The following is a 25,808-nucleotide window of genomic DNA, read 5'->3' on the forward strand; positions in this document are numbered from 1 at the left end:
TACGACAGTCATAACAAGGAGAATAAGCTGCATCCAAAAACAACACAGCTTCACAACGCGCACAGCAAACACCCGACGAGCTTGCAGGAATTGACATGGCAGCGCAAGCAGGGGCGTGTTCCAAACGCAGGTACAAAAAGGAAAGCCGATAAGCAGGACATCTCGGTGGTTGAAAGGTTGCAGATAGACGAACTTGGCGGCCACAATCAGAGCAAGTCCGATTAGATAACATTACGGAACGAGGGGCATTCAAGCAGGAGAGGAAACGTGCTAAGAGGAAATGATAGTGGTGATAAACAGCACAGCGTTGCAATAAACCGAGGGACAACAAGCAGATGACGATGCAATCATAGCAGCTTAACTTGCAGAAATATGCAGACAAAACCCTACAACCCTAAGCCAAGACGATGTTTTCCGAAGAGAGCGATGAGCCCCCGGGGCGCAGCTTCAAGATAACCCCGAGGGGATGGCACCTAGCAATATGACCCTCCTCGACTGGAGTGAGGCTTTCAAGTGCTGACGGATAATTTTGATACATTGTCGTGTTCACACGATTCAAAGCAGAAAATTCCGGCAGAGCATTTTGAGACAGAGACTTGAGGCAGGTCAAACATATATCCCACTCGTCCTCATGTTTGCCACAGTAGTCAAGGTGGGTAGCTAGTGGTTCAAGCAAAGGGTCGCCGTCCTCCATTTCTACAATCTCCGAAACAGGCACAAAACTACCGCAGGATGAGCACACACCTTGTTTTGAGGCATTTTCTACATCTTGTTGATATCGGGCAATGGACGCTCTTATTTGAGCTTCAGTTAGCACCGTTGGAAAAACCGTAGAGGCTGAACGTCTCGATTCAAGCTCATCACGCAACAACTTTAGAGCTTGATCGATGATGTGGGCAGTGTTAGTATCGGTGTCTTGCACATGTCTTTTGGGAAGTGGAAGGGTTTGAGACGGACCCGGCCTCTTCGTGGAGATGGCGGCTCGCTTGTGGTGGCGGCTCGCATGTGTATTACGTTAGGTTAATGTATTTCACTAGCGAGCTGCGCACACGGGCGAGCTGCACAGCCCAGAACACATAGTAAAAGCGATAAATTACAACATGATATATCAACAACGGTTGTCTATATGAGTTTTCCCTTGTAGCCTAATGGTTTTTATGTGGTATCTAGCCGCTTGTTAGAGCTTAGAGGAATTTAATAAAGGAGGTGTTAAAATATATGAGCAGTCACTGTATATATGACCAAAACCCTTCAATTCAAAAGACGTTTAAATGAGGGCCTTTAGAGAGCGATGCACAACTTGGTTGAAGTACGGTATGACTGAAATTATTGGCTAACCAACAGGCCCTTTTCCACCCCAGGCCTAGGTCCGTGCATTTCCTAATAGCACTTAATCAAAGTTCTGATTTCGACCAGATTTTCAAGTTTAAATAGTCTGGTTTTCTACAATATGTATTCACCCGAAGATATCCCGATCACCGAAACTCAGCATACGCAAAATCAGCCGGGGTCAGGCATCGCTGTCGCTCGCCAAAGGCATAGAGACCCAGCATCATGCCTGTAAAGTTGGCCCCGACCGGTGGTGCTTTCGTTGCAGCACTATTCACGACTGAGCCAATCCAATGGAAACTAGTTTCGGTGTCCTCTCGATAACCGAATCGATATTCGGTGCCACATTCGATTGTAAGAATGATGTCTGTTGCTGCACCAAGATCACACTCTACTGTTTCCCCTTCTGACGGACGGAACAGGATACAACGGCCCTTTTCGGTCTTGCGAATGCCGAGACTGCTGTAGGTAAAGTAGTTCATCCAGAGCACAGTTCCTGCTTCCGTGGCATCTGCGGTGGGGTAGAAGGAAAGTCGTGTCTCCCATGTGCAGTGTCGATGGGTTTGCTTGCGGAGGAACATTGTTGGGCAGGCTGGCACCGACAGGTTATAGGGACCGCCGTAGAGCCGGAGATGTCTCGGGCGCTCAGTGAGCGAGTAATCCGTGATAAACGGCGTGTCTACTGACGATCAGCCAGATTCAAGTGTTGGCTTGTTTAAGTATTCACTCTTTCTATACCATCCCAACTGCATTTCCGGAGCAGCGAACTCATCTCTCCAAGAGACTGAAGTTTCGAGTGGATAGAGACCTGGCCCGTGAGATTGAAGTGTAATCTTTTGTCCTCCGTTGATGACAGGCCAGTCTTGCTCCCAGTTCAAAGGTACCAAAAATGTCTCTCGGCCTATCTTGATCAGTATGACGGCTGATAGTATCATGGAGCACTTACCCAGCACTGATTCCTCCCATTGGTCGTCTCGTCGTAGAGGACGAACCCCGAGCATAACTGCCCACCATTGCCCTTTGGTATCCTCGACCAAATCTGCATGTCCTGTGTTCTGGACTTCGTCCTCGACACCATTGCGCCAGAGTGGGTTGTTTGGCCCGAGTTCCCACGGTCCCAATGGCCCAATCTCGCTGCGGCTTACCCATTCCGAATGTCCACTTTCAGTGCCTCCCTCGGCCGTAAACAGATACCAATAGCGTCCGCGCTTGAAAATATGTGATCCTTCGGCAACCCCAGAAGAAGATTCGCGGATCAATTTCGGCTCGGACGTGGAATGGCCGGTGTTCAGATCAACGGTACATATGTGAATTGCGAAATCTTTCAATTTTGCACCAGGCGTTGGTTGAAGTTTTCGGTAAGTAGACGATAGATATACGATTCCATCATCGTCCCAAAATAGCTACTCATTGTCATTCGGTGTTCGTCATGCCCTTGTTCGCAACTCACATCTTGGTCAAAACCAATTTGGTCAAAGTAAATAGGATCCGACCATGTCTTTTCATTCCAAATATCGGTTGTCTTGACATAAAACCCTTGTGGCCAAACTCGGTCATCTTGTTGCGGGCGATAGCGCTGAAAGCTCGCTGCAATGATATAGTAGACACCGCGATGATACCGAATCGTAGTTGCCCATACGCCACCTCCAGGCTCTGGTGTATGAATTTGAAGCTGGCTGCACCTTGTCAAGGCATGGCCAATTAACTTCCATTCGATCAAATCCCGACTATGATAAATAGGAGCTCCCGGGAAATATTCAAATGTGGAAGTGACCAGGAAAAAGTCTTCATCGACACGGATTATTGACGGGTCGGGGTTAAACCCAGGGATGATTGGATTTGTATAACTCATTGCAGTCAAGATAGTTGATGGCGCTGACCTGCTTTATATAAAAGTGAGGTTGACCTGATTGGTGGAGAAACAACATCCTAAACAGCCAAAAGGTGGGTTGGCTCGTATTGCGGGGTTAGCAGGGACGATTGACCGATGTTGACCTTCCATGTACATGTAGTTTCGAATCAGTAAAGTTATGTTGAATATAGTTAAAAAAAACAAGTTAGTGTTCTACGATTGACGTCGAGCTCGAACCCAATCGATGTATGTGGTCAAGCGATGTAATAAGGTTTCAAGCGAGCTTCAAGCAACGAGAAGTCCAAGCCATGAAAGATCAAGATCTCAAATACCTGGAGAGCTATGAAACAAGAAAAAGGGAAAATGCCGAAGTTCAACCTTCTCCGCCATTGTCCCCTCACCCCGACCCGAATGCGGGTCGGACCTCCGCCCCATGTGACGTGCAGCTTTGATGTCTGTCATTCTCGTTTCTGGTTGACATCCAGCTAGTTTGACTTCAAATGAGCTTGAGTTCTCGGCACCATGTCTACTTGTGTGATCCAAGAATCGCATGATGTGAGTTTCATCACGCTCGAGGCCCTGCCTCGCCAGCATTCAGATGCAGATTTAACGCCAAGCCATCCCCCCGATGGGTTCCCGGTGTTGGAAAGGTGGAACCAGAATCGTCTCAACATGTATCGAACATTTGCGACGTTCTGGTGTTTTCTCGTGATGGGGGCCAATGATGCTGCTTATGGTGTGAGTTGGCTAGTGAAAAGATACGCAGACTTTTGTGGTGATTGCTAACTGAATGCAGGCCATAATCCCATATGTAAGGTCCCTCTTTGATCAATGTGTCAGTTTCTAACGTGGATACAGCTGGAATCATATTACCACCTCTCCTATACGATAGTGTCTCTCGTTTTCTTGTCGCCTCTGGTAGGCTACACGGTCGCGGCCTTTCTCAACCAGCGCATTCACAACACCTTTGGACAGCGCGGTGTCGCCCTTCTCGGGTCAGGGTGCCATCTCCTGGCCTACGTGATCAACTCTGTTCACCCACCATATCCAGTACTCGTTGTCTCTTTTATCTTTGCAGGATTGGGGAACGGCGTTGAAGACGCAGCCTGGAATGCATGGATTGGTAACATGGCCAATGCAAACGAGGTGCTGGGGTTTCTGCATGGAATTTACGGGGCTGGGGCAGTCGTTAGTCCGTTGATTGCAACCTCGATGATTGCGAAAGGTGGCCTGCCGTGGTATTATTTCTATTATGTCATGGTGAGTCTCTTTCCCGCAGAGCAGGAGCACAGCTTAATAGTCAGGTTGGGTGTGCGGCCATCGAACTCGTCGTTTCCAGCGCCTGCTTCTGGAAATCCACCGCTGCCGAATTCCGGGCGGCGAACAGACAGTCGGTTGAGGAAAATAAAAAGGGTGGCCTCAGGGATGCACTCTTTAAACGTCCATCGGCCCGGGTCACATGGCTTTGTGCCTTGTTCCTGCTGGGCTATGTCGGTGTCGAGGTCGCCCTCGGAGGGTGGATTGTTACCTTCATGATTCGAGTCCGACAAGGAGGTGCTTTTGCTAGCGGCATGACCGCCACCGGGTTCTGGCTCGGCATCACAGTGGGACGAGTGATCCTGGGGTTCGTGACGCCCCGGGTGGGTGAAAAGATTGCCATCTCGGTGAGATCATCCCGCGTCTCCCATGAGATCTGGCACTGACCTTTGCTAGGGGTACATTGTTTGTTCGATGGCCTTTGGTCTCGTTCTGTGGCTCGTTCCCCAATTCTATGCCTCGGCCGTGGCAGTCTCCTTGCAAGGTTTCTTCCTGGGACCTCTCTTCCCAGGTGCTATTGTGATGCTCACCAAGCTTCTACCCCGACACATGCATGTCACGTCGATTGGGTTCGTGGCCGCGTTTGGGGGCAGTGGAGCAGCAATTCTCCCTTTTGCGGTGGGTGTACTGGCACAAGCCAAAGGAGTCAAGGTGCTGCAGCCGTTCATCATTGCCCTGTCAGGTGCCATCCTGATTACATGGCTGGGACTGCCGCGGGTGAAGTTCAGCAGCGAGTAAAGAGTCACATGTGAATATTCTTTATCAGATCGGATCCATGTGATGCAGTCAGCTGATCAGCTTATTCATCCCGTGATATCGCCGATCGCAATCGGTTAGCTGATCTCGGGTTCCGAGATGCCGAGCTGAAATCATGTTTGCCCCGGCTACCCCAGAACAAATGAATCGGTAGTTGTGCGGGGGTTAAAGCCACGGTAATTAGGGGGTAGAGAAATGCCTAGGTTCTTCATTCTCCATAATCCCCATGACTAGTCCATAGTGAAGAGAGAGATGTAGCCGAAGTCCATCCACTTTCCTGATTGGCCCAGTTCAGCCGAGGCTCTTCCCTGATTGGGATGGATGTCCCTCGGCCTGGGGAAACGTCAGTGACTTGCCCCGGGTTCATAATCCCTGACTCTCCTCCTTTGTTTCTCACATTCCCCCAATCTACACATCATGCCATCTACTCCTGAATGGGTCAAGGCCCTTAAGCCGTCGGGTCCGCAAGGCTCCGAGCTGCTCCAACACGAGCGTGCTCAATCCAACGTGAACGTGGAGAAGCTGTCCGAATTGCTGCACACCAAGGAATCATTACAGCGACAGGAGTCCCTCCTGGCCCTGTTACAACCCGAGAAGGTCTTTGATAAGTCGCAGAACCACACGCTCGGCCGAGTGGAGCGGCTGCAGAGGTCGTTGGCCAAGGCCAAGCGCCTTCAGCAGCTGTCTGAGCAACATAAATGGTCAATGGAGGAGCTCCATGCGGCCAATGAGTTGATCGGAGAACCCACACCCTATGGCTTACATGCCAGTATGTTCCTGGTAAGTGATCAAATCCTGACAGCTACTGAACAACACTAACCGGTTTTCCGTCTTCTAGGTGACCCTCCGGGAACAGGGCACCCCCGAGCAGCACAAGCTGTTCCTCGAGCGCGCTCAGAAGTACGAAATCATCGGCTGCTACGCACAAACCGAGTTGGGCCACGGATCCAACGTCCGCGGTCTCGAAACCACTGCCACCTGGAACTCCAGCGATAAAACCTTCACCATTAACTCGCCCACATTGACTGCCTCCAAGTGGTGGATTGGATCTCTCGGTCGCACCGCCAACCATGCGGTTGTCATGGCTCAGCTGTTTATTGACGGCAAGAACTACGGCCCGCATCCATTTGTGGTGCAAGTCCGTGATCTGGAGACCCATCAGCCCTTAGAGAATGTGTATGTGGGCGATATTGGCCCCAAGTTTGGATACAAGTAAGTTCCGTCTGGCCACCGCGATAAGTACCTGGCTAACATGATATCCAGCACTATGGATAACGGCTTTTTGCTGTTCAACAATGTCAAGGTGCCCCATGTCAACATGCTGGCCCGTTTCTCTTCCATTGACAAGGACACCAACAGCTATTCCCGGCCTGCGCTTCCCTCCTTGGTCTTTGGTACTTTGACCTGGGTGCGATCTAACATTGTCCTCCAGGCTGGTGGAGTCCTGGCCCGTGGTGTCACCATTGCGACCAGATACTGTGCGGTCAGGAGACAGTTCCAGGATCGCGACGCGGACGCCCATGCTGGCGAGAACCAAGTATTGAACTACAAGATGGTTCAGGTCCGTCTGTTGCCGCTTTTGGCATCCATGTACGCCCTCCACTTTACTGGTCGCGGCATGATGCGTCTATACGAGGAGAACCAAAGCCGCATGAAGGCAGCCAACTCTCCCGGACAGGACTCACGCGGTGCTGGACCCGAGGAGCTCCGAGCTGGTGCGAACCTCCTGGCGGATCTGCACGCTACCTCATGTGGTCTCAAGGCTTTGGCCAGTACCACTGCTGGTGAGGGCTTGGAAGTCTGCCGTCGCGCATGTGGTGGTCACGGATACAGCAGCTACAGCGGCATTGGCCCGTATTACTCGGACTACCTTCCCACCCTGACCTGGGAGGGTGATAACTACATGTTGACCCAACAGGTCGCACGTTATGTAAGTTGTTATGTTTTTCACATCATCGTAACTACTTGATACTAACATTTTCCATAGCTCCTCAAGTCTGCCCGTGCCGTCTTGGCCGGCAAGCCCGCCGGTAACGACACCAGCCAAATCCTTCAGACGTACCTTGACCGCCGCGACAAGGGAGCTTCCTTCGATGTGCTCGAAGAGGACAAGGATATTGTGGCTGCATTTGCCTGGCGCACGGCCCATCTGACCTTTGAGGCCCTGAAGCACCGCGATGCCGAGCAACGGTCCTGGAACAGCCTTCTTGTTGACTTCTGGCGCTTGTCGACCGCCCACTCTCAGTACCTCGTGGTTAAGAACTTCTACGATGCCGTCTCCTCTCCTGAGCTCTCAGCGGCCTTGGATCCCGAGACTAAGGCGCTGATGCACAAGCTCTTCCGCTTGTACGCGCTGCACACCCTGGAGCGTGAGGCCGCCGAATTCTTCTCATCCGGCGCCGTTACCGTGCGACAGATCACTCTGACTCGCACCACCGCTGTGATGAACCTGCTCGATGAGATCCGCCCACACGCTGTTCGCCTCGTTGACTCCTGGGCCATTCCCGACTGGCAGCTTGACAGCAGTCTCGGTCGGTATGACGGCAAGGTGTACGAGGATCTGTTCCGTCGGGCCAGTCAGGAGAACCCCGTCAATGACCTGACCTTTGACCCATACCCCTGGAATTCCGCCTTGCTCAAGAATGAGCCTAAGAGCAAGCTTTAGATACCTGTGCCATACGCTTTCTTGTGATGTATTTATTTTTTTACGCCTACATTTAGGATGATAGACCATAGATATGAAATAGATCTCATAGAATGGCCATCGATGACAATGAGGTTGCATATATTTCAAATGGCAATATGAGCGTAATACTACAGTACTGTAACTAGGCCTGTTACAGACCACCCATCGTTCTCCTTGGCGACGGCATCTAAAACGTTTGACGAGTGGCTTCTATACTGTTCCGAATGGCCCTCCAGATGCATTCGTCCCTTGCGGAATCCAGACAACTCCTCAGACTGCCACCCTTTTGTCTGTGATCAAATAACAACTCATTAACAGTTGAAAGATGTCCACCCTTAGCTGCCAATTTCAAAGGGTGCTCGAGCCACCGATTCTTGAGATTGACATCAATTCGATCATGAGAAAGCAGAACTTGGGCCATTTCAAAATCACCATCACGGACGGCGATACAAAGAGCCGTGTCGTGGTCCGCAATTGTCCCTTCGTTGATGCTCAGACGTGGGCCTTTATCCACGAGAAGTTTGACCGCCTCACGGGGGCTGTTGGCAGCAGCTCGACATATGGGCGGATCTGCTAGACCCCTGCTATTAATCTCCACACTCGCCACGTTTAGCAGCATCATCCTTATTATGCATCTGTGGGAAGAAGCAGCGGAGATCGGGGACTGACCCGCCGCGTAATAATTCACATCAATCCCTGGCGCCCCAACCAGTCGTTGTAGAGCCACAGTGTCCAGTCTGGTCACGGCATGATGGAATGATGTGGATGGTGTTTCAAATCTCCCGCGGCCACCGATCAAGTTGATCTCGATACCCTTCTCGGCCAATAGCCTGTCGGTTATCTTAACACGCGATGAGTAAGTAGATAGCCAAAGCGGCGTATTTCCGATCGGTGCAAAACAAGAGAGTGCTAGAGGCCATTTTCGACACGCGGGTCTGAAAATAGAAGTTTGTGGTACTTGAAAGCTCTTATAGAGTCTCGGTCGTTATTGCCTTTCACGTTAGAAAAACAGAGGTGCTATTTCAAAGCCTGATCGCATGATGAGACGAGACAACTCGTTACACGTAGTACTACTAGGTCTAGTAAAGAATCCGGGGAGTCCAAAATTCCCTATTTAAGAATAGCGAGTGACAAACAGTAGACTAATTATAATATTGTTAGCTGTTCAGTGCTAATCCATTGCTACGTACGAGGCTTTACATATTCACACTATTGATGTTGTCTGGCTACGTGATTGAATACGTCCAATAAAGGCGGCGGTACAATGTGGCAGTGTCTCATTATATTTGCCGTCACATTTCACGATTCCTTTTCTTCCTCCATTTCATCAGTCCTCTTCCGACTCGTCAGACATAATCCTCAGAATGTCATCTACGTACTTCTTTTTTATTTCATCAGCAACTACCTCAGATGCTCTATATCATAAGGTAATAATGTCAGCTAAGCCATCAATATTTTAGTAGCGATGTTGTAGGTAAGACCACGGGTCGTAACTTACGCGAAGTGTATTACTGGAGGAAAGATCATAGGGGCAGGAAGCATTCTTCCACCTGAGTTTTCAACTGTTCTAGGAAATTGTCAGTATTGATACTTTGAGGCGTTCCCGCCTTTCTTCTAAAGCACTTAATAGCACTGACTCAGGGATTTCTCTCAAGGCGTCGGCCGCTTCTGGTTTGAGTTGTATCATAAGACGTCTCTAATGAAACCAATCTCATGTTAGTTACAGATTCGGTTCAGTTCAAGTGCTGGATGAACCTGAGTTTGAAATTAACTGACATTAGACATGATTGTAAGTCAAAATGGTGGTGTAGATAGATGGAGGGATAGATTGGTTGATGGAGTGAAAGAACCTTGGCTTAACACTTAGTGCCTTAGAGGAGATGAAAGAGGCACGAATGGCTATATATACCTAGCGGGTGATTTAATATGCTAATCTTTAATTAATAACATGGACGATCGTGGTAACATTTGGATTAATGATTCCGCCTTCAGCAACGCCACTTTTACGGTGTAGAATGGCTGGGACCCGCGGTGTGCTGAACTGAAAAGAGCTATACTAAGCTGGTCTATCCCGGCTTCCTCTTTTTCCTCTCACTGTTGTCTATGAGATCTTGCCCACTACTATGGCTATTAAAATGTTTCCTATTACTCACAGCTTGGTAGCATGTTCTCACACTCATGTTCTCACACTGCTAGAGCTTCTACCAACCTAGCGGTGTGCGCGCAGCCAGGCAGTAGAATATGTTACCACTGTCGTACATGTAATAAGCTAGAGCGCTCACACCCCAAAGGATCAACGGAATGACCACATGAAATAGTTCCCGATTTGGATACTTGCGTCCTGCAAGCATATGTATGTTCAGGCAGTGTTCGTTGACTTCACATCAAAGCATAAGGGTACCATTATAGGCATACTGATTTTAAAGTCCCGTTAACCAACTACATTTACGTGTAAGCATTATAGACGGATATCCAAAAGGAAGCCAAAAAACTTATATTAGCGCCGCTAATGGTAGTCTTTAGGGGAGACCGGGGACATACCAGATAGTGAAGCCTTTTGTGGCTGGCTGAACGGCGGGGATCACATAGAGCATGTGATTATTTATTCCTACGTAAATACCGTGTGGCTGTCCATTACACTAGAATTAGCACACACATATCCGCGGCTCCGAAGTACCATACGTCCCGTCTTGTGTCGGAGCGGGGTACATATGTGATGCCTCACAATTCAGCTCGCCGACGTCTTTCTTCCCCGATTATTAGTATTTGACGGCGTTGAGGTAGTACCGATCTCGAACGCTCGATTTAGTTGTATATTTCTCCTCCCCGCTTCGTGTAGAAATTGTTTTAATGTGACGATTTTACTTCCTTAATAGATCGAGTCTATATCCATTATGTTCGTTATAGTATTTGGAAAATGATCGGAGAGTGAGCATGGTCTCGTCCGATATCCGCACGGCTCTCTTGTGCCTCCGGTAGAGAATATCGACCTTTATCTGTGGGACTGTGTGGTCTAGGGTAAACCAGCGTTTTGAGTACGTTGTTGGCCGTAGACCAGAAGTATGCCTATCAACTGCCGCGCAGTCACTTCCGTGAACCTCTTAGCTGAACTATCCGACGTTGGTCCCGTCGTCAGCTCCTTCTATAGGCCCGTTTGTAGGTGCACCCCAATACCGATCCGCACTAGCCTGCGCGGTCAAATGCCTTATTTACCTGAGTGCTAGGCTTACGTTAGGTCTTCAAGTTCCACTCATCGGGTCACCCCGACACGACATTAGCGGCCTCTGCAGCTAGCGCAGACGAATCGCGACCCCGGGAGAACCATGGAAGTATTAATCGCTTCGTTTTCCGGGATTTGTGCCTTTGAATGCCTGCCTATATCTTGCTGTCGAATAAAAGCTGTATTAATCTGCATGATAATGCGCCAACGCATCCTACCCACGTCGTCCGGGAGGCTTCGCGAGATATAGATATTGAACTTATGGAATAGCCAGCGCACTCATCTGACTGAAACCCAATTAAGAACCTCTGAGCATTGGTGAAGACCGATAACTTTTATAAGCTTCAGCCTGATCTTATTCATATAAAGAGTAACGAGCAGATAAAGACTATTTTTGTAGCTACAACACAGCTTACGTGAGACCAATTAGACCTAGAGCACCTAAAGTGATTTACCCCCGCATGTATGCATAAAAAGATGAGGTATCACAAGTTGGGTAACCATTACGAGGCCAGTAGGAGGCTTAGACGGCTTCCATGATTGAGGAGGTGTATATATTACGTATATGCAGGATTTATTCCGCTAGTGTGCCCGATCAATCCCTTGATCACTAAGTCTGATCAAGGGGTGAAATGGTTTCTCGTGATCATGGGAGCGCCGGGCTACAGTGAAGCACACGTGACTATGACTAGTGCGTTGCTCCTAGGAGCTTGGTTGGCCCTTGGTGGCCCAACTATGTCTTGAGTAATAAGTCCTTCATGTTAGCCCTAAGAATGGCCACGGAGACACAATATGTGACACCTCATACATGACTAGGTAGTGGGGTGGCTTTGCAATGATGAAAAAAGTTCACACCTACCATAGTTGATCCTTAGTTGCTTTTGGCCAGCTAGAGCTAACCTACTTTGATATTTGTCATTTGCTCCGTTTTGTCAAGTATATCTTTTAATAGGACAGCCGACTTCCTGCTGTTTAATTCGTGCTGTTTGTCCCTAATAACACTCTCCAAGAAAGGAAGATGAGCCGTTCTATACTTGACTACCGAGATGTGGCGCTACTCCGAGGCTATTCCTACAATGAAAGTAAGGGAGTATAGATGTTTCACAATACTTCCTGTCCGACGACATACAGACCACGAGATCTGCGATGAGGCGAAAGCATAATTTGTCAAAAAGCTGGGAAACTATGGTCAATGATGGAACGAAAGAAAACTTTGGCAGTAGTAATCCAATCACGGGGAACTGGAATGCCAAGATATTTGCGAAGTCTAAGCTAGAGCCTCTCGCATAGGTGACTAAGGTCACTGCTTTGTTTGTTTTCCTCGATGGTTACCTAAATTATGGGATCAATTATGGTAGGATCATCCTAATGACACTCTTAAAGAAAACAGAGGCAATAAGTCCTAGAGAGGTGCAGCTCGTTGGACCCATTTAGGATGAAATAACAATGCTGATTTATTTTTGGTTAAATGTGGGCACGCCGGACCCTCAATGAAGTAAGCGAGATATTCGCGAGTAATGTTAAAAAGGCTAGGAAGTATCACCTATTATACAGCTTGTGGTGCCTTTTCTTAGAAGAATTTGGGAATATGATCCCGGGTGATTATTATTCTCCGCGAGTGGTAAGCCTAGATGGGAAAGGCCTGATCAGGAAATGAAACCCACTTCCAGTCGATCGAGACTATGTGAGTTACCGGATTATTGATGTTGCGATGAGGTAGGTATATCTATTAATATTTATAAAATAACAACTAACATTATGAAGGCAATATTCACCTATGGCAGTGTACTGTATAGGGTTGACTCTCACACCATCCCAGCTGGAGATCCTCCAACCTGTTTCAAATCTTATATCCGCCTGTTGTGGATTGACGAATGATTGGTGGAGTTGGCAGAAAGAGCTCGATGACTTTGAACAACGGAATATTCGGATTGTGAATGCTATTCCAGTTGCTATGAGAGAGCATAACATAGAGGCCGTCGAGGCACGCGAAGTGGTGGGGAAATTATGCGTTGAGTATGAGGAAAACCCCCTTGCCGTTTGCGATAAGTTATTATTATCGAATAAGGTTCATACAGGACGGTTCGAAATCAGTTTCACCACTTTACTCTTGTAGATTGTTTCTCGAACCCTATCTAGAAACACGCTATTCTGTGTCTCGCTTAGTCTTATTTCAAGGATCGAATTGTATCGAAAGATGGTATCACGTGGGACTGAATCTAGTACATTACATGAAATACTCGTACCATTAATACTGCTGCCTCATTGCCCCTCGTAGCTCGCTGGTATTACATCTTTCCGTCATCACCGTGCCCACTCTTGGCAGCAATGTTCACTCAAGCGCTGAGGTCATCCCATAGTGCACACTAAGTCAATACATGATGGAAAGATCTTTCTGAGAAATTATCACATACGGCCGTAATTGGTACAGTATATAAACTTTTGAAATTCAAGTAGCTAGCTTATCTAGCCATTCCGACTCAGAGCCTCCCTTCCCCATTCCAGCAACGTTTCTGAATTAGATAAAGCGTCTGGATGGGTTGGCCCTAGTATTTGTTTCTGTTTGACTAGGCAGTTTCGTAGTAAAGTGTTGGCCTCGGCATCGTGCCCTAACGACTTCCAGGTAAAAGCGAGGTTGGCCATGCTTGACAGAGTGTCAGGATGGTCCTCGCCGAGCTTTCTTTTGCGAGTCTCCATAACCTGAACGTTGAGTCGCTCGGTCTCTTCCCATCGGCCCTGGTTCCGGTACGTTGACGCCAGGTTAGCCATACTCGTCAGCGTAGACGGATGGTCCTCGCCGAGCTTCATCTTGCTCGTCTCCAATACACGCACCTCAAGCTGCTCGGCCTCCTCCCATCGGCCCTGGTTCCGGTACGTCGATGCCAGGTTGGCCATACTCGTTAGCGTAGAGGGATGGTCCTCGCCGAGCTTCGTCTTACGAGCCTCTATTACCTGTACCTCGAGCTGCTCGGCTTCCTCCCACCGGCCCTGGTTCCGGTACGTCGACGCTAGGTTGGCCATACTCATCAGCGTGTCAGGATGGTCCTCGCCGAGCTTCGTCTTACTCGTCTCTATTACTTGCACCTCGAGCTGCTCGGCCTCCTCCCATCGGCCCTGGTTCCGGTACGTCGACGCCAGGCTGGCCATGCTTGACAGAGTGTCAGGATGGTCCTCGCCGAGCTTCATCTTGCTCGTCTCCATTACCTGCATGTCGAGCTGCTCGGCCTCTTCCCATCGGCCCTGGTTCCAATATGTCGATGCCAGGTTGGCCATACTCGTCAGCGTAGAGGGATGGTCCTCGCCAAGCTTCGTCTTGCGAGTCTCCATTACCTGCATGTCGAGCTGCTCGGCCTGTTCCCACCGACCTTCAAGCCGGTATGCTGTTGCTAACATGCTTGTGCTATCAAGAACTTCTTCATGCTCTTCACCGAATAAGATCATCCTTTGATTTCTTGACATTGATGCCATTTCTCTTACATCTGCAATATTACCGCTTTGCGACGCATACCATGCACCTCTGTAAAGTAGTGTGGCCCATTGTCGTAGAGAATCCAGTGATGCTGGCCGCTGTGACATTGCCGATTTAACATGAGGAAAGAGCGGCCTGCACCTCTCCCAGTTTTCGTATTCACCCGTGGGGAACTCTTCACACAACTTGCTGATGAATTTCTCCCTCCATTGGTTTATTTGTCCATGAGATTTCAACCATGCTCGCGTAGTCAGCTGCACCAGCCGATGCATCGTGAAGAAAGTGCCGTTCTCGCTCACAGACACGAATGAATAATCTCTAAGTGCTGTGACGTCGTCTTCAAAATCGGGTCCTATATCGGATTCAGATGTCTCCCCATCACTGGAGTCGTTCAGAAGCACTGAACTTGGTGTGTGATAGGCCATAGGTTGATGCCGGATAAGTTTGTCTGGTATCCCTTCCCGATCGAAAAAGCTCATAAGAGAAAGCAGCTCCACAGCAGATGGCTTTGTTTGGCGTATATACTCGAATGACATTTGCCACGTCACCAAAATTGAATTTTTAGCTTCCCAGTCCCGGTAGAGGTGACCTGCCTCTTTTTTCAGAAGCTTTGTCGCTTCACGGTCGCTCCTTTGGAAATCTCTCAGGTATTGTGACACTGAGTAGCGAGGCGCCCGGTTTCGAATATAGCTAGCGGCCTGTACGATCGCTAGCGGCATAAACTCCAACGCGTTCACCAACTGTTCACTTTCTTGGCTCTCCTTTGGTTGTTCAAGCTTTCTTTTGAGAAGCTCTAGTGCTTCGGACCTTTCCATGGGCTTAACCTCAATAAGGCCCTTGTGATCGACAATCTTCAATGCAGCCTCTCTAGTCCGACTCGTGATAATGATAGATCCATTTCGGCTTCTAGGGACATATTCTAACAGTGGTTTTTTCGAGGCGTCCGTTGGGCCTCTTATCGAATTTCCTTTGCCTGCCACCGGAACCGAGCAAAGAAGCTGATCGTCATCGACGTTATCAAGGATACATATCCATTTTCCTATCTTGTCATCTCGAAGCCAATTTTCGACCAATTTGAAAATGTTAACTTTGGGATCCTGACGACCCGGGACTTTAACCTGGTCCGCAATGTCCCTAAAACTTTGCTCGAGACGGGCTTTATTACTCGCATAGACCCAAAAAACCCATGTTGTCGGCGATTCGGATCGGACTTGATGGGAGTATTCGATGGCAAGTTGCGATTTACTTCGAGTTGTGAGCAATAGACCTCGCAAGAGCCGCTCCGTACTTACCCAACACCGCCGAGGCCAATAAGTGCTATCCCCGAACCCGGGACCGAAATTTTCTTATGGATCTGATCAAGCAGTGTGTCACGACTGACAAAGTCTGGATCGCGCGTGAATGGGACAGTTGATATAGGGCTGGGCGGAGTTTCTGGCCGCTCTAGAGGGAAGCGGCAATTAGTCAGTCGGTCTTGACTTTGTTTGGATCCGTTCCTGACTTACCCGGAGGCAGATGAAAGTCTGCCGTGAATGTGCCATAATTGATTCCCACCTGGGCTCCATAGTTGACACCAGAGTGACTTGTCGACGCCATGATCGTATAAACGTGCCTGTTTGTAGTTCATTACAAGCTCTTCTCCAGCACTTAACTAAAGGAGGGGTACGTCATCAGGTGACTCGGCTCCGCGGCGCTAAGACAGACCAGATTTGTAGGCCACCCACCTTCCCAGGAACCGAGCCAGAACACTCAGATCAAGCGCAGCACGCGATAATCAGCCAGGTCCCGCGGGGTGAAAAGCATGCTTTGACAGTATCACTTCGAGAGCCTATTACTGCCGGCTTTTTCAAGAACGCGATGGATAATTTGAGATTGCATTTTGTTGTTGCTATGGTGAAACTAACGTATGGTTTTCCAGCCAAGCGACCACTTTTTTTGAGGTCCGCAGCTTTGAGATAGGCCCCTAAGCTCCTAGGAACTGCGAGATCGCCTATGTCACGTGCATTTCCTAATAGCCAGCATCCCCCAGACGTTTCACCAAAATTCATTTTACCTGCTCACTGAGCAGAGGGGTGAGCAAGGGTGAGTAGATGGAGTCGCTCTGTGTCCCCCCTCGGCGGTCGACCACTGCCTCTGTCAAAGCTCTCCTCCATCAACGTCTAGACTTCTCTTCGCAACATGGCACTAAGACTCCCACTCTCAAAGCTCGAAATGATTGAAACTATGATATTGAGCAAATCACTGACTGCCTCGCAAATGGCTAAAGCTGCTGAATATAGTAAGCGTTCAATCATTAACATCAGCAACAACCTTCGCCAGTTCGGAAATGTCAGAGCACCCCTAACTCGAGTAGGTCGACGACGGACCGTAACAACTCCTATGATAGAAGCACTATGCGATCGCCTCCTCGAAAAGCCCGGCCTATATGTGGACGAGATGGCAATCTTTTTATGGGACGAGTTCCGTGTCTAGGTCATAAATTCAAGCCTCAAACGGGCTCTTGCTTCGGTGGGTTGGTCAAAGAAGGTGGCTCGACAGAGAGCAAAGGAACAGAATGCGGATTTACGGGACTTTTATATGTATAACCTATCGGACTTTCAGTCGTATCACTTGGTTTATGTGGATAAGTAAACGAATTGGGTTCAGACGGATAGGCTGGTCTCCGTTAGGCACGGCACCATTGTAGTTAGCCAACTTCCATCGTGACTAGCAGTACCAGATACTGCCCGCATATTGCCAAGATGGAATTGTGCTCTCTCGTATATTTCAGGGCTCCACGGATGCTGCAGTCTTCGAGGACTTCATTGATCAGCTTCTTCGGCATTGTGGAAGATGGCCCGAGCCAAAGTCTGTTTTAGTTATGGACAACGCATCTTTCCATCGTTCTGATCGTATCGAAGAAATGTGCACTGAAGCAGGAGTAAAGCTAGTGTATCTGCCGCCTTACTCACCTAACTTGAATCTTATCGAGGAGTTCTTCTCAGAATTGAAAGCATTCATTAGACGGATCTGGGTGCGGTATGAAGAAGACCCAGAACAAGTGTTTCAAACTTTCCTCGAGTGGTGTATTGAGATTGTTGGATCTCGAAAACAGAGTGCTTTGGGTCATTTCCGACATGCTAGCGTGGTCATTGGGACTCAGGACTAGTTACTATGGCTTCAAACGTTATAGCGTTTGATCTTGCAGTGACACCATATATATACCAGCAGTACCAAAACTGCTCGATTCTCTGCTAGCTCTACTTTTCGTGTATCCATAGTTATAGCCGAATCATTTACTAAAGGAGTTGCATCTAACAAAGATGATTAAAGAATCAATCTAAAGTCTATACTAACGCCTTCTTACGTCTTCCTACGCGTTCAAGCTGCGGCCTACGTAGCTTGGTCGACCGGCGAGACGTTCCTCACACACTTAACCCATTGGCCAATATCTCTCACGAATTGGCGTGCGATACCTACCATAATTCCTTTGTCAATGAAGAATGACGGATCTTGGTCCTCGTGGATCAACTTAAGGTCTAAACCATTGGCTAACGCCCTATTGGATGTCTGCCGGAATTGAGCTTTCAAGTTGTCGTCCCCGACATTCGCTTCATGCCATACGCTATAATTTCTAACAGCTTCATCTCGTAGTCTAGGAATATTGAGGTCGTCTATGACTTGGCAATCTCGTGGCATAGGGATTACTGAGGCTACGGTTGGATTCGATGTCTCTGATCCTAGGGAAGGTTGCATCCCATTGATGTTGATATGTATAGGAGGACAGCTTCCGGGGGTGCCGACCATCTTGTTGTTCTTAGATTTGTTGGCTCTCTAGTCTGTGCCGCTCTACCATATATAGTTCTTCACGAAATTTTTCCGGGGCGTCTTCATGAGACTGTAAGGTGCCGCCATTTTCGACGAAGGCGATAAGACGCTTTAAATGATAGCTTCTCAACCCATAGTGCCTTTTGCCGTGTGGGTCTTGCCAGCAATGTGGGCTAAGGTGGCACGAGGAGAACGGGCAACGCATTAGGTTGTAAACACTCCGCCAAACTGATTCTTGCCCAGATGCGTCTTTTTCCGCGTCCAATTGAGCGTCTCGCTCGTTAAGCATTCGTTTGGTGACTGACGACCTTCCTCTTTTTAAGCCCTACCCGACGCAGGTTTGGAGAGACGGTCGTCCTCAACATATTTAAAGGTGATACTTAACCTCAATTTCTTGCCTCGACGGTAGAGTTCGCCCCACCTAAGCAGCTTGCTTTCCACGACAGTCCAATCGATGTCGAGACGATCAAATCGTTTCATCAGGTCTCGTTAGGAGCGATCATTTACCGACACAACGATCGAGGTGTCGTCTGACTTTACCCTTCTTTTACCTAGGATTTTTCCTTCTAATAGATTTTCCAACTTACCCTTCAGGGTCATCGGCCAGTAAGCGCTCGGAGTCAGGGCTACGTCCTCTTCTGTGTCCCGTGAAAGGACTTTCTTGTTGACCGTGACTTTCCACTCTATCGTGTACTAGATGCAGCTTGCCGAAAGCTCATTACTTAACATTCCGTCATGCCATTCGGATAGCTGAAGCAGTCTCGGAGTTTGCGGTTGCTGTTGTGACAAGACCTCCAGATCGTTCTCGGAGTAATAATCGGGGGAAGGGCTGAGCCCACAGCTTGACGCAGGCGTGCAACAGTAGTATCCTGGAGTGGGGGCGTATTGCGAATCTTGATCCCCAGGTTCGAAGTCATGCGGCTGAAAACCACGGTCATTATGATACGAATTAGCAGTCATCGTCCCCGTTTCAAGGCTCTAACAGATCCCACGTCAGCATAATCACAACCTGAGACAGTTCAGCAGATGCTAGTCCCCTAATAACAGACCAAGCCTAATACAAGAAACAAAGAAAAATTACCCACTAGTACTGTCTCTATCCAGCTCGCTCGTTCGCAGCGGTCACTCTAGAAGACGAGTGGTTGGCAGAATAGGGGTTCGAATTCCTGCCACGTTTTTAAACAAGCAGGCACCCGTCCGTTTGGCCTGTTTGCATGATCAACGTTCTAGAAGGCCTGGAGACCTTACGAGTCTAATACAGAAGCTATTTTAAGCTGGTATTTACGGCTGTACTGCCCTGAAACGAACGAAGTGAGAGTAAGGGTTCTAATCAACGTGGATGTACGTGTGCGAGACTGGAAAAAAGAAGAGGCTTAACTATGTACGGTTCGTTCCGCCACGCCCCCCTGATTCGTTCCTTGAATTTCCATTTTGAGTCTGGTGTATCTGGGGTTTAGGGTTCGCCATCTATATCTGCATTGTATCTGCATGCTGTCCGACTTTGATTGCTTCGCTTCCGTTTCTTGCTGTATGTTTTAATCGTACGCTCAGGGTCTTACTGCCACCAGCGCCTTTATCTGCGGCCCACTTTGAGATTTCTTGTATCTCTTTGGTGCTGCATCGCGATGTTGACGCATCGCTCTTGTGTTACTTGCGGTCGCAGTGTTCGCCTGTCTACAGCTATTCAGCCGCCGCGGTGCCCCGCCTGCCGCCTAGCAGTTGTTCCGTCCCCACCTGAAACGCGTCCCTGTCAACGCTGCCATGTTCCGCTTCCGGTAACTTCGACTGCTCTTTGCTGCGCAGGTTGTTAAGTAAGGCAAACTTATGATACGTCGTGCCTGGACTGTGGGAAGTACTTTGCTGGCCGGCGTCATATTATCCGTTGCCCGGACTGTAGGTCTAGAAGATCGACTGCTCCACGAACGCCTGTCAGCTCGGGCCGCATCTAAGCCTATAGTCACGAGCGAAACACTAAGAGTAGATAGTGTGACTGTATACCCCCTCGTGGGATAGAGCATAGAGTACAATACAATGATGTTCATGTGAGAGACAATGTATTAGTTAAGTATGGCGAAAGTTGACTAGGAGCGTCTTTAGGGAAGAAAATGGAATTGGATGTTAGGCATCTAGTATGCAGCTGCTTGTCCAAGAGCCTAGAGATAGGTGAAACTTTTCTACGCCCGAAGACGGCTACAAGCCTCCCAGGATCGGGAAGACTTGCTTAGTATATGTTCTCGTAGATTTTTCTCACTCTTGGTTTCCATTCGATCGTTGATGTTTAGTATTCGGATCGCAACGGTGCTAGAAGGTCATCCACTCGGCTTTGTGCGAGAAATTGGTCGCTTCCACAAAACAGGGAAACAAAATTCAAACCTTGAGGTGAATATGATCCCGTTCGTTAACGAGCTGGCGCCCTCGCTGGACGTTGCTGAGAATAAGAGCAGAGATCACTCACTCCAAGCCCGGGCGAATCTGCTATGGCCCCTGATTTTCTTGCCGTAGCGGAAGAACAAGTATGGGAAAGGCAGCATCGCAACTGTCAGAAAGGCGAGCAGAGACGACGCCCAGGAGTATCCAAGATCTTCATACATCCGGTTTCCAAACAAAGGAAACGCAGCTACCGTACCGGTCGAAATTAGCCCCATTTGCACGAAAGACGTAACAACGGAGGGATCCAGCTGGACGGATCCGTGCCACTTGGTTCACTTACCGGCGAACATGCACCGCACAAAGGCGTTGGCTGCCAGAGCGCTCGCCGCGTAAAGCGGATATGCGTCGACCTGCGTATCCGTTGTTAGAGGGAGCCATTCCACCGTACGCCCCCCAAAAGGCCATCCTCCCACGCAGGGTAACGGGCCGGCTTTTGAGGGATGGAAGAAGGAGGAGGAAAAGGATATAACAACGTACTAGGAAGGTGAAGATGCCAGTGAAAACAAGCACGGTCCTGTGAATCCAGACAGTCAGCCGCATCTCTCCTGCAGCAGGGTCGTCTATGCAATGATCATCTCGGACAACTCTTGCGCGCCCTAAGAGAGCGTTGACTGAAACTACGAGGAAGCTTGACTAGCGCATACCGCTCTGGCATTTATCAAGGCGGCGGCGGCATGGTAGGACGAAGCACCATCATAGTTCAACGTTGACGAACAGGCTTCTGCTCCCCTGCCCCAGACCTTCCAACTTTGGGTACGACCGCGAACTGCTGTGCGAGGGACGCAGGGCAGGGGGAGGGGCCCAGCACCACGGGTATAAGGGGGACATAAACATACCCAGCAGCAAAAATACCGGAGCCAATGACGGGGGCGATCCAGTGGACGTCGGCATTTATGGTCCAGGCGAAGACGAACAGACCGATGGTAACGAGGAAGCCTCCGATGATGGCGGGCGGTAAGCGGAACTCGGGCTCACTGCCGCATGGCTCGCCCGTGTCGCGCTCGAGGTTGCGGATGAGGCGCTTACGGACGGCGTGCCAGAGGGGGTCGCTGACGGCGGCGCAGAGCATGCCGACGAGGATACCGTTAAAGGCGAGACCGATCTGCCAGAGGTTAAAGCCGTGGGTGTTGCCGAAGACGAGAGGGAAGGCGCCAAAGAAGAGGTAGAGGACGCCGAGGAGGATGGCGGAGAAAATGCAAAGGAGGAGGACAATGGGCTCGAAGAAAAGGACCTGGAAGGGGCGGAGGAGGGAGAGACCGACAGTGCGACGGATGGACTTAGTGGACTTTTCCATGGGGGCGCGCCAGCGGTCGTCGCCCGTGTCGGCGCGCATCTTGCGGGCCTTGTTGCGGAGGACGACGGGGTCTGGGAGGTAAGCGGTGTCGGGGACGATACCATAAGGGAAATATGCCGCTAGATCTTGGGGAGAGCCAGACTTACGGTACGTCTCGGGCACCAGAAACACAATGGCCAAACCCATGACAAACGCCCAGATAAGCAGCACATAGAACGTCCACCGCCACTGGGTATAGTAGTTGATGAAGCCGCCCACCGTGGGCCCAATGGCAGGCCCGATAAATGGCGCCATCGAGTACAGCAGCATCGGCCCCTGGAGATCATTTCGACTAAACAGATCACTCACCGTCCCGCCGGAGACGGCGAGGAACGCACTCCCGGACAAACCATCCAAGAACCGTGCCACAATCATCGTCTCAATATTCCTGGCCATAGCCGACGGGATGATCCAAATAATGTACATGCTCCACGCAGCGAGGTAGATGGGCCGCCTCCCATAAAACTCACTCAAGGGGCTCAGGAACAAAGGTCCCAGGCTGATGCCGAGGACGAAGGTCGACAGACCGAGAGTGGAGAGTATGCGGGAGGAACGGAACTCGGCGTCCATCTGGGTGTAAGTGGATGTGTAAATGGAGCTCGCGGCCGTGACGCAGAAGCTGGCTCCGGAGACGAGGGCGACGATGAGCCATCTGCGGGGCGTGGGGAGGGAGCGCGGACACCAGGGATCTAGGTCGCCGTTTGTGAAGGAGACTATGTAGGAATTCGAACTGAGGATCGGGACCGGGTTCGTGGAAGAGGCGAGAGGCGGATTTTCGTCAGAGGAAGCGGGAAAGTCGTCGCAGGAGTAGCCGTTGTGTGACGGGGTGCTGGAGATGATGCGGGAGTGGGCGGAGGCCGAAGAGGACTGGCGGGCGTGGGAAGTCGGGCGGATCCCGGTCGGAATGGGGGCGAAGCGGTCTGCATCGGGGTTGGGGTGGGGGCCCGAGAACGAGGCCTTCTCTAGGTCCAATTCTGTGCCTGTGTCTGTGTCTGTCACAAGGGCTTCTTTGCGTTCATACATTACTTGATTGACGTGCAATGTTGAGAGACTAAGCTACAGGTCCAAACATAATAACATCAGGAGCAGGAACCGGGCGCCATGGTGGTATTTATCCTAGCTCCGACTCACGATCTTGAGCCCGCAGAAAAAGCGCGAACTGCTGGTTCCTTTGTTGCTCAGATTATTAATTAGTCGATGGATCCGTCGTCATCTTTAGCGTTGCAAGTGGCAGCGTGCGCCGGGAAGCTTCTTAGACATTCTCCACCTGAACCTTATCAGAGTACGCAGCACGAATACCCGACGTCTCGTAACGGGGGTTAAGATAGCATTTGGATCACTTATTGGCTATTGTCATTAATCAGCATATTTTTGCCGTCGGAAAGCATATTGTAACTTAGTCCATGCCGAGGCGTTTGTTACATATCATGATCACTAACTATAACTCGATATGCCTTGGTGGATTAACTGGCCCGAATGATGACTGCCAATGATCTCCGTGTGGGTCTATCAATATGGAAGTGCGATATTTGTCAGCTGCTTCGGAGGTTATTGAACGATAAACCCGCCAACTCCGCAATAAACAGTAAGGAAAGAGCGTCGGGGTCCACCATTTCAGCTACTTCGGTGTTTATTGAATGATAAACCCGCCCACTCCGCAATAAACAGGGAGGAATAGTGTCTTACTAAAGCTCTCGATTACCAATACCTAGTGACTTTCAACGAACGCTTTCCGTGGTCATTAGGTGTCGGCATGATTGTGTGATCAAGGTAGATGTAAGTTTCGTGGTGGGCTTTGGGTGTGTATTTGTCAGATTGTAGGCCATTCGGGATGTCTCTTCCCCTATCCTGTTGCAAACTCTGTTTTCTATAGCATTTAAGGGACCGACTGCGCTTTGGATGTTCGATGAAAATATTCTAACGAACTCACTCAACGACTAAACGCAACATACCCAACAATCTACCACCTACCTACGAGCTATCCACGAAGCCAATCGCCAAGATGAAGGAAGCTGTCGTCAACAAGGAGGTCAAAGTCGAGATCAAGGACGTCGCCGTCCCAAAGCCCGGCCCAGACGAGGTTCTGATCAAGGTCGTCGTTGCAGGTTCGTTGTCTGCCCTTCTCTTTGCTCGACAAGCTTCAATGACGTCGTCACGTTCAAATTTTCGCTGACACGACTCCCAGGAACCAACCCCAAGGACTGGAAAATGCCAAGCTGGTCGCCGACGAGCAACAGCACTAATACGGGCGATGATATCGCCGGCACAGTCGAGGCCGTTGGCGACAATGTCTTTGGCTTCACTAAGGGCGACCGGGTCGCTGCATTCCACGTTATGATGACTCCGCATGGCGCCTTTGCCGAGTACGCCGTTGCGCCCGCGAATACCGTCTTTGCCCTGCCGTCGGCCGTCTCTTACGAGGAGGCCGCCACCATTCCGCTAGCTGCGTATACGTCCGCCGTCGCGCTGTTTAATCGACTCGAGTTCCCCTCGCCGTGGGACGCCAAGTCCAAGCGGGACAGCGACGGGAAGCGGCCTGTTATTATTTATGGCGCGTCGACCGCGATTGGCGCGTTTGCCATTAAGCTCGCGCAGGCGGCGAACATTCACCCCATCATTGCCGTCGGTAGCAAGAACAGCGGTTTTATCGTGCCGTTTTTGAATTCAGGCAAGGGTGACCGGATCGTGGACTACACGGCATACAAGACGTCCGACGAGCTGGTCGCCGCGCTGAAGGATGCCATCAAGGAAGCTGGTGTCGAGAATGGTCGCGTGTACGACGTGTTCGACTGCGTTTCGGAGAATGGGACGTATGTCACGCTGAGCAAGGTCATTGCTGGTCCGCCGGACGCCAACGGCAGGAAGCCGAGGATCACGCACGTGTTGCCCGTAGATGAGAGCACGACGGATTCGAGCGTGGAGTTTGTTGGGATGACGGTTGCTCATGTGCACAAGGAGCCGTTGTTTGGCAAGGTCTGGTCGGCTGCTTTCGCGAGCGGGCTGAGTGAAGGATGGCTTACAGCGCACCCGCATGAGGTTGTGAAGGGAGGTCTTGGAGGTTTGGAGGGGGCTTTGAACGGGCTGAAGGACGGGACGGTCAGAGCCAAGAAGATGGTGATTCGGGTTGGTGAGACTGAGAGTGTTGCGCAGTAGACAGCGAGACCTTCCTAGAACATTCCATGGATGTATACGGTAATTAACAACGTGTAATTCGACGCAGAATCTCAACACGTTATATACTCCGATACAGCTAAGCTGGGGTTGGTTTTGTAGTAGCCTATATCGGGTTAGCGTGGTCTCGGGTACGAGCCGAGAAACGAAGCGCGAGTGTCATAAGGGGTAAACTGTTTTCGAAAATCGCTGTATACCATCAAATAAATCCTTTCCCGCCGTCCTTTATATCCGCGATTTCATCGAGAATGTTGAACCGGATCTAACACGACCTAGTAAAGGATTTTCCATATAGCTACGTGTTTCGCTCAATATCCCAAGCAAGGATATTCAGTCAGACGATGTTGAACAGGAAGAAATCCCCACCCTTATCAGATTCTTTAATAAGGGCAACCGACCTAACCTTTACCAACCAAATGCCTTTGCCTATTCGTCGGG

The 25,808-nt window shown here is 49.8% G+C and overlaps 6 protein-coding genes across 6 annotated transcripts; 3 read left to right on the forward strand and 3 right to left on the reverse strand.

The window, feature by feature from the left end:
• Positions 1-1,475: 1,475 nt before the first annotated feature.
• On the reverse strand, positions 1,476-3,181 carry N7446_001068 (glycoside hydrolase family 43 protein; the record flags this gene model as incomplete). Its single annotated transcript, XM_058509835.1, has 4 exons — positions 1,476-2,008; positions 2,057-2,230; positions 2,276-2,732; positions 2,780-3,181. 4 exons carry the CDS (start codon positions 3,179-3,181, stop codon positions 1,476-1,478), a joined length of 1,566 nt encoding a protein of 521 aa, XP_058378814.1.
• Positions 3,182-3,703: 522 nt separating this feature from the next.
• On the forward strand, positions 3,704-5,236 carry N7446_001069 (uncharacterized protein; the record flags this gene model as incomplete). The annotated part of the gene is made up of 5 exons (XM_058509836.1): positions 3,704-3,919; positions 3,978-3,992; positions 4,040-4,441; positions 4,486-4,845; positions 4,895-5,236. The coding sequence occupies 5 exons, from the start codon at positions 3,704-3,706 to the stop codon at positions 5,234-5,236; spliced, it is 1,335 nt and encodes a 444-aa protein (XP_058378815.1).
• Positions 5,237-5,671: 435 nt separating this feature from the next.
• N7446_001070 (uncharacterized protein) lies at positions 5,672-7,919 on the forward strand (the record flags this gene model as incomplete). The annotated part of the gene is made up of 4 exons (XM_058509837.1): positions 5,672-6,034; positions 6,093-6,466; positions 6,518-7,184; positions 7,242-7,919. The coding sequence occupies 4 exons, from the start codon at positions 5,672-5,674 to the stop codon at positions 7,917-7,919; spliced, it is 2,082 nt and encodes a 693-aa protein (XP_058378816.1).
• A 5,707-nt stretch (positions 7,920-13,626) lies between these two features.
• On the reverse strand, positions 13,627-16,225 carry N7446_001071 (uncharacterized protein; the record flags this gene model as incomplete). The annotated part of the gene is made up of 3 exons (XM_058509838.1): positions 13,627-15,874; positions 15,922-16,072; positions 16,135-16,225. The coding sequence occupies 3 exons, from the start codon at positions 16,223-16,225 to the stop codon at positions 13,627-13,629; spliced, it is 2,490 nt and encodes an 829-aa protein (XP_058378817.1).
• A 4,658-nt stretch (positions 16,226-20,883) lies between these two features.
• N7446_001072 (MFS transporter) lies at positions 20,884-23,222 on the reverse strand (the record flags this gene model as incomplete). The annotated part of the gene is made up of 4 exons (XM_058509839.1): positions 20,884-21,053; positions 21,147-21,216; positions 21,344-21,380; positions 21,703-23,222. The coding sequence occupies 4 exons, from the start codon at positions 23,220-23,222 to the stop codon at positions 20,884-20,886; spliced, it is 1,797 nt and encodes a 598-aa protein (XP_058378818.1).
• A 979-nt stretch (positions 23,223-24,201) lies between these two features.
• Positions 24,202-25,352, forward strand: N7446_001073 (zinc-binding alcohol dehydrogenase family protein; the record flags this gene model as incomplete). Its single annotated transcript, XM_058509840.1, has 2 exons — positions 24,202-24,304; positions 24,385-25,352. The coding sequence occupies 2 exons, from the start codon at positions 24,202-24,204 to the stop codon at positions 25,350-25,352; spliced, it is 1,071 nt and encodes a 356-aa protein (XP_058378819.1).
• Between the last annotated feature and the right edge of the window lie 456 nt (positions 25,353-25,808).

This window comes from Penicillium canescens (genome assembly GCF_028828765.1).
Source record: "Penicillium canescens strain IBT 15451 chromosome Unknown utg000001l_segment0_segment0, whole genome shotgun sequence".
NCBI lineage: Eukaryota > Fungi > Ascomycota > Eurotiomycetes > Eurotiales > Aspergillaceae > Penicillium > Penicillium canescens.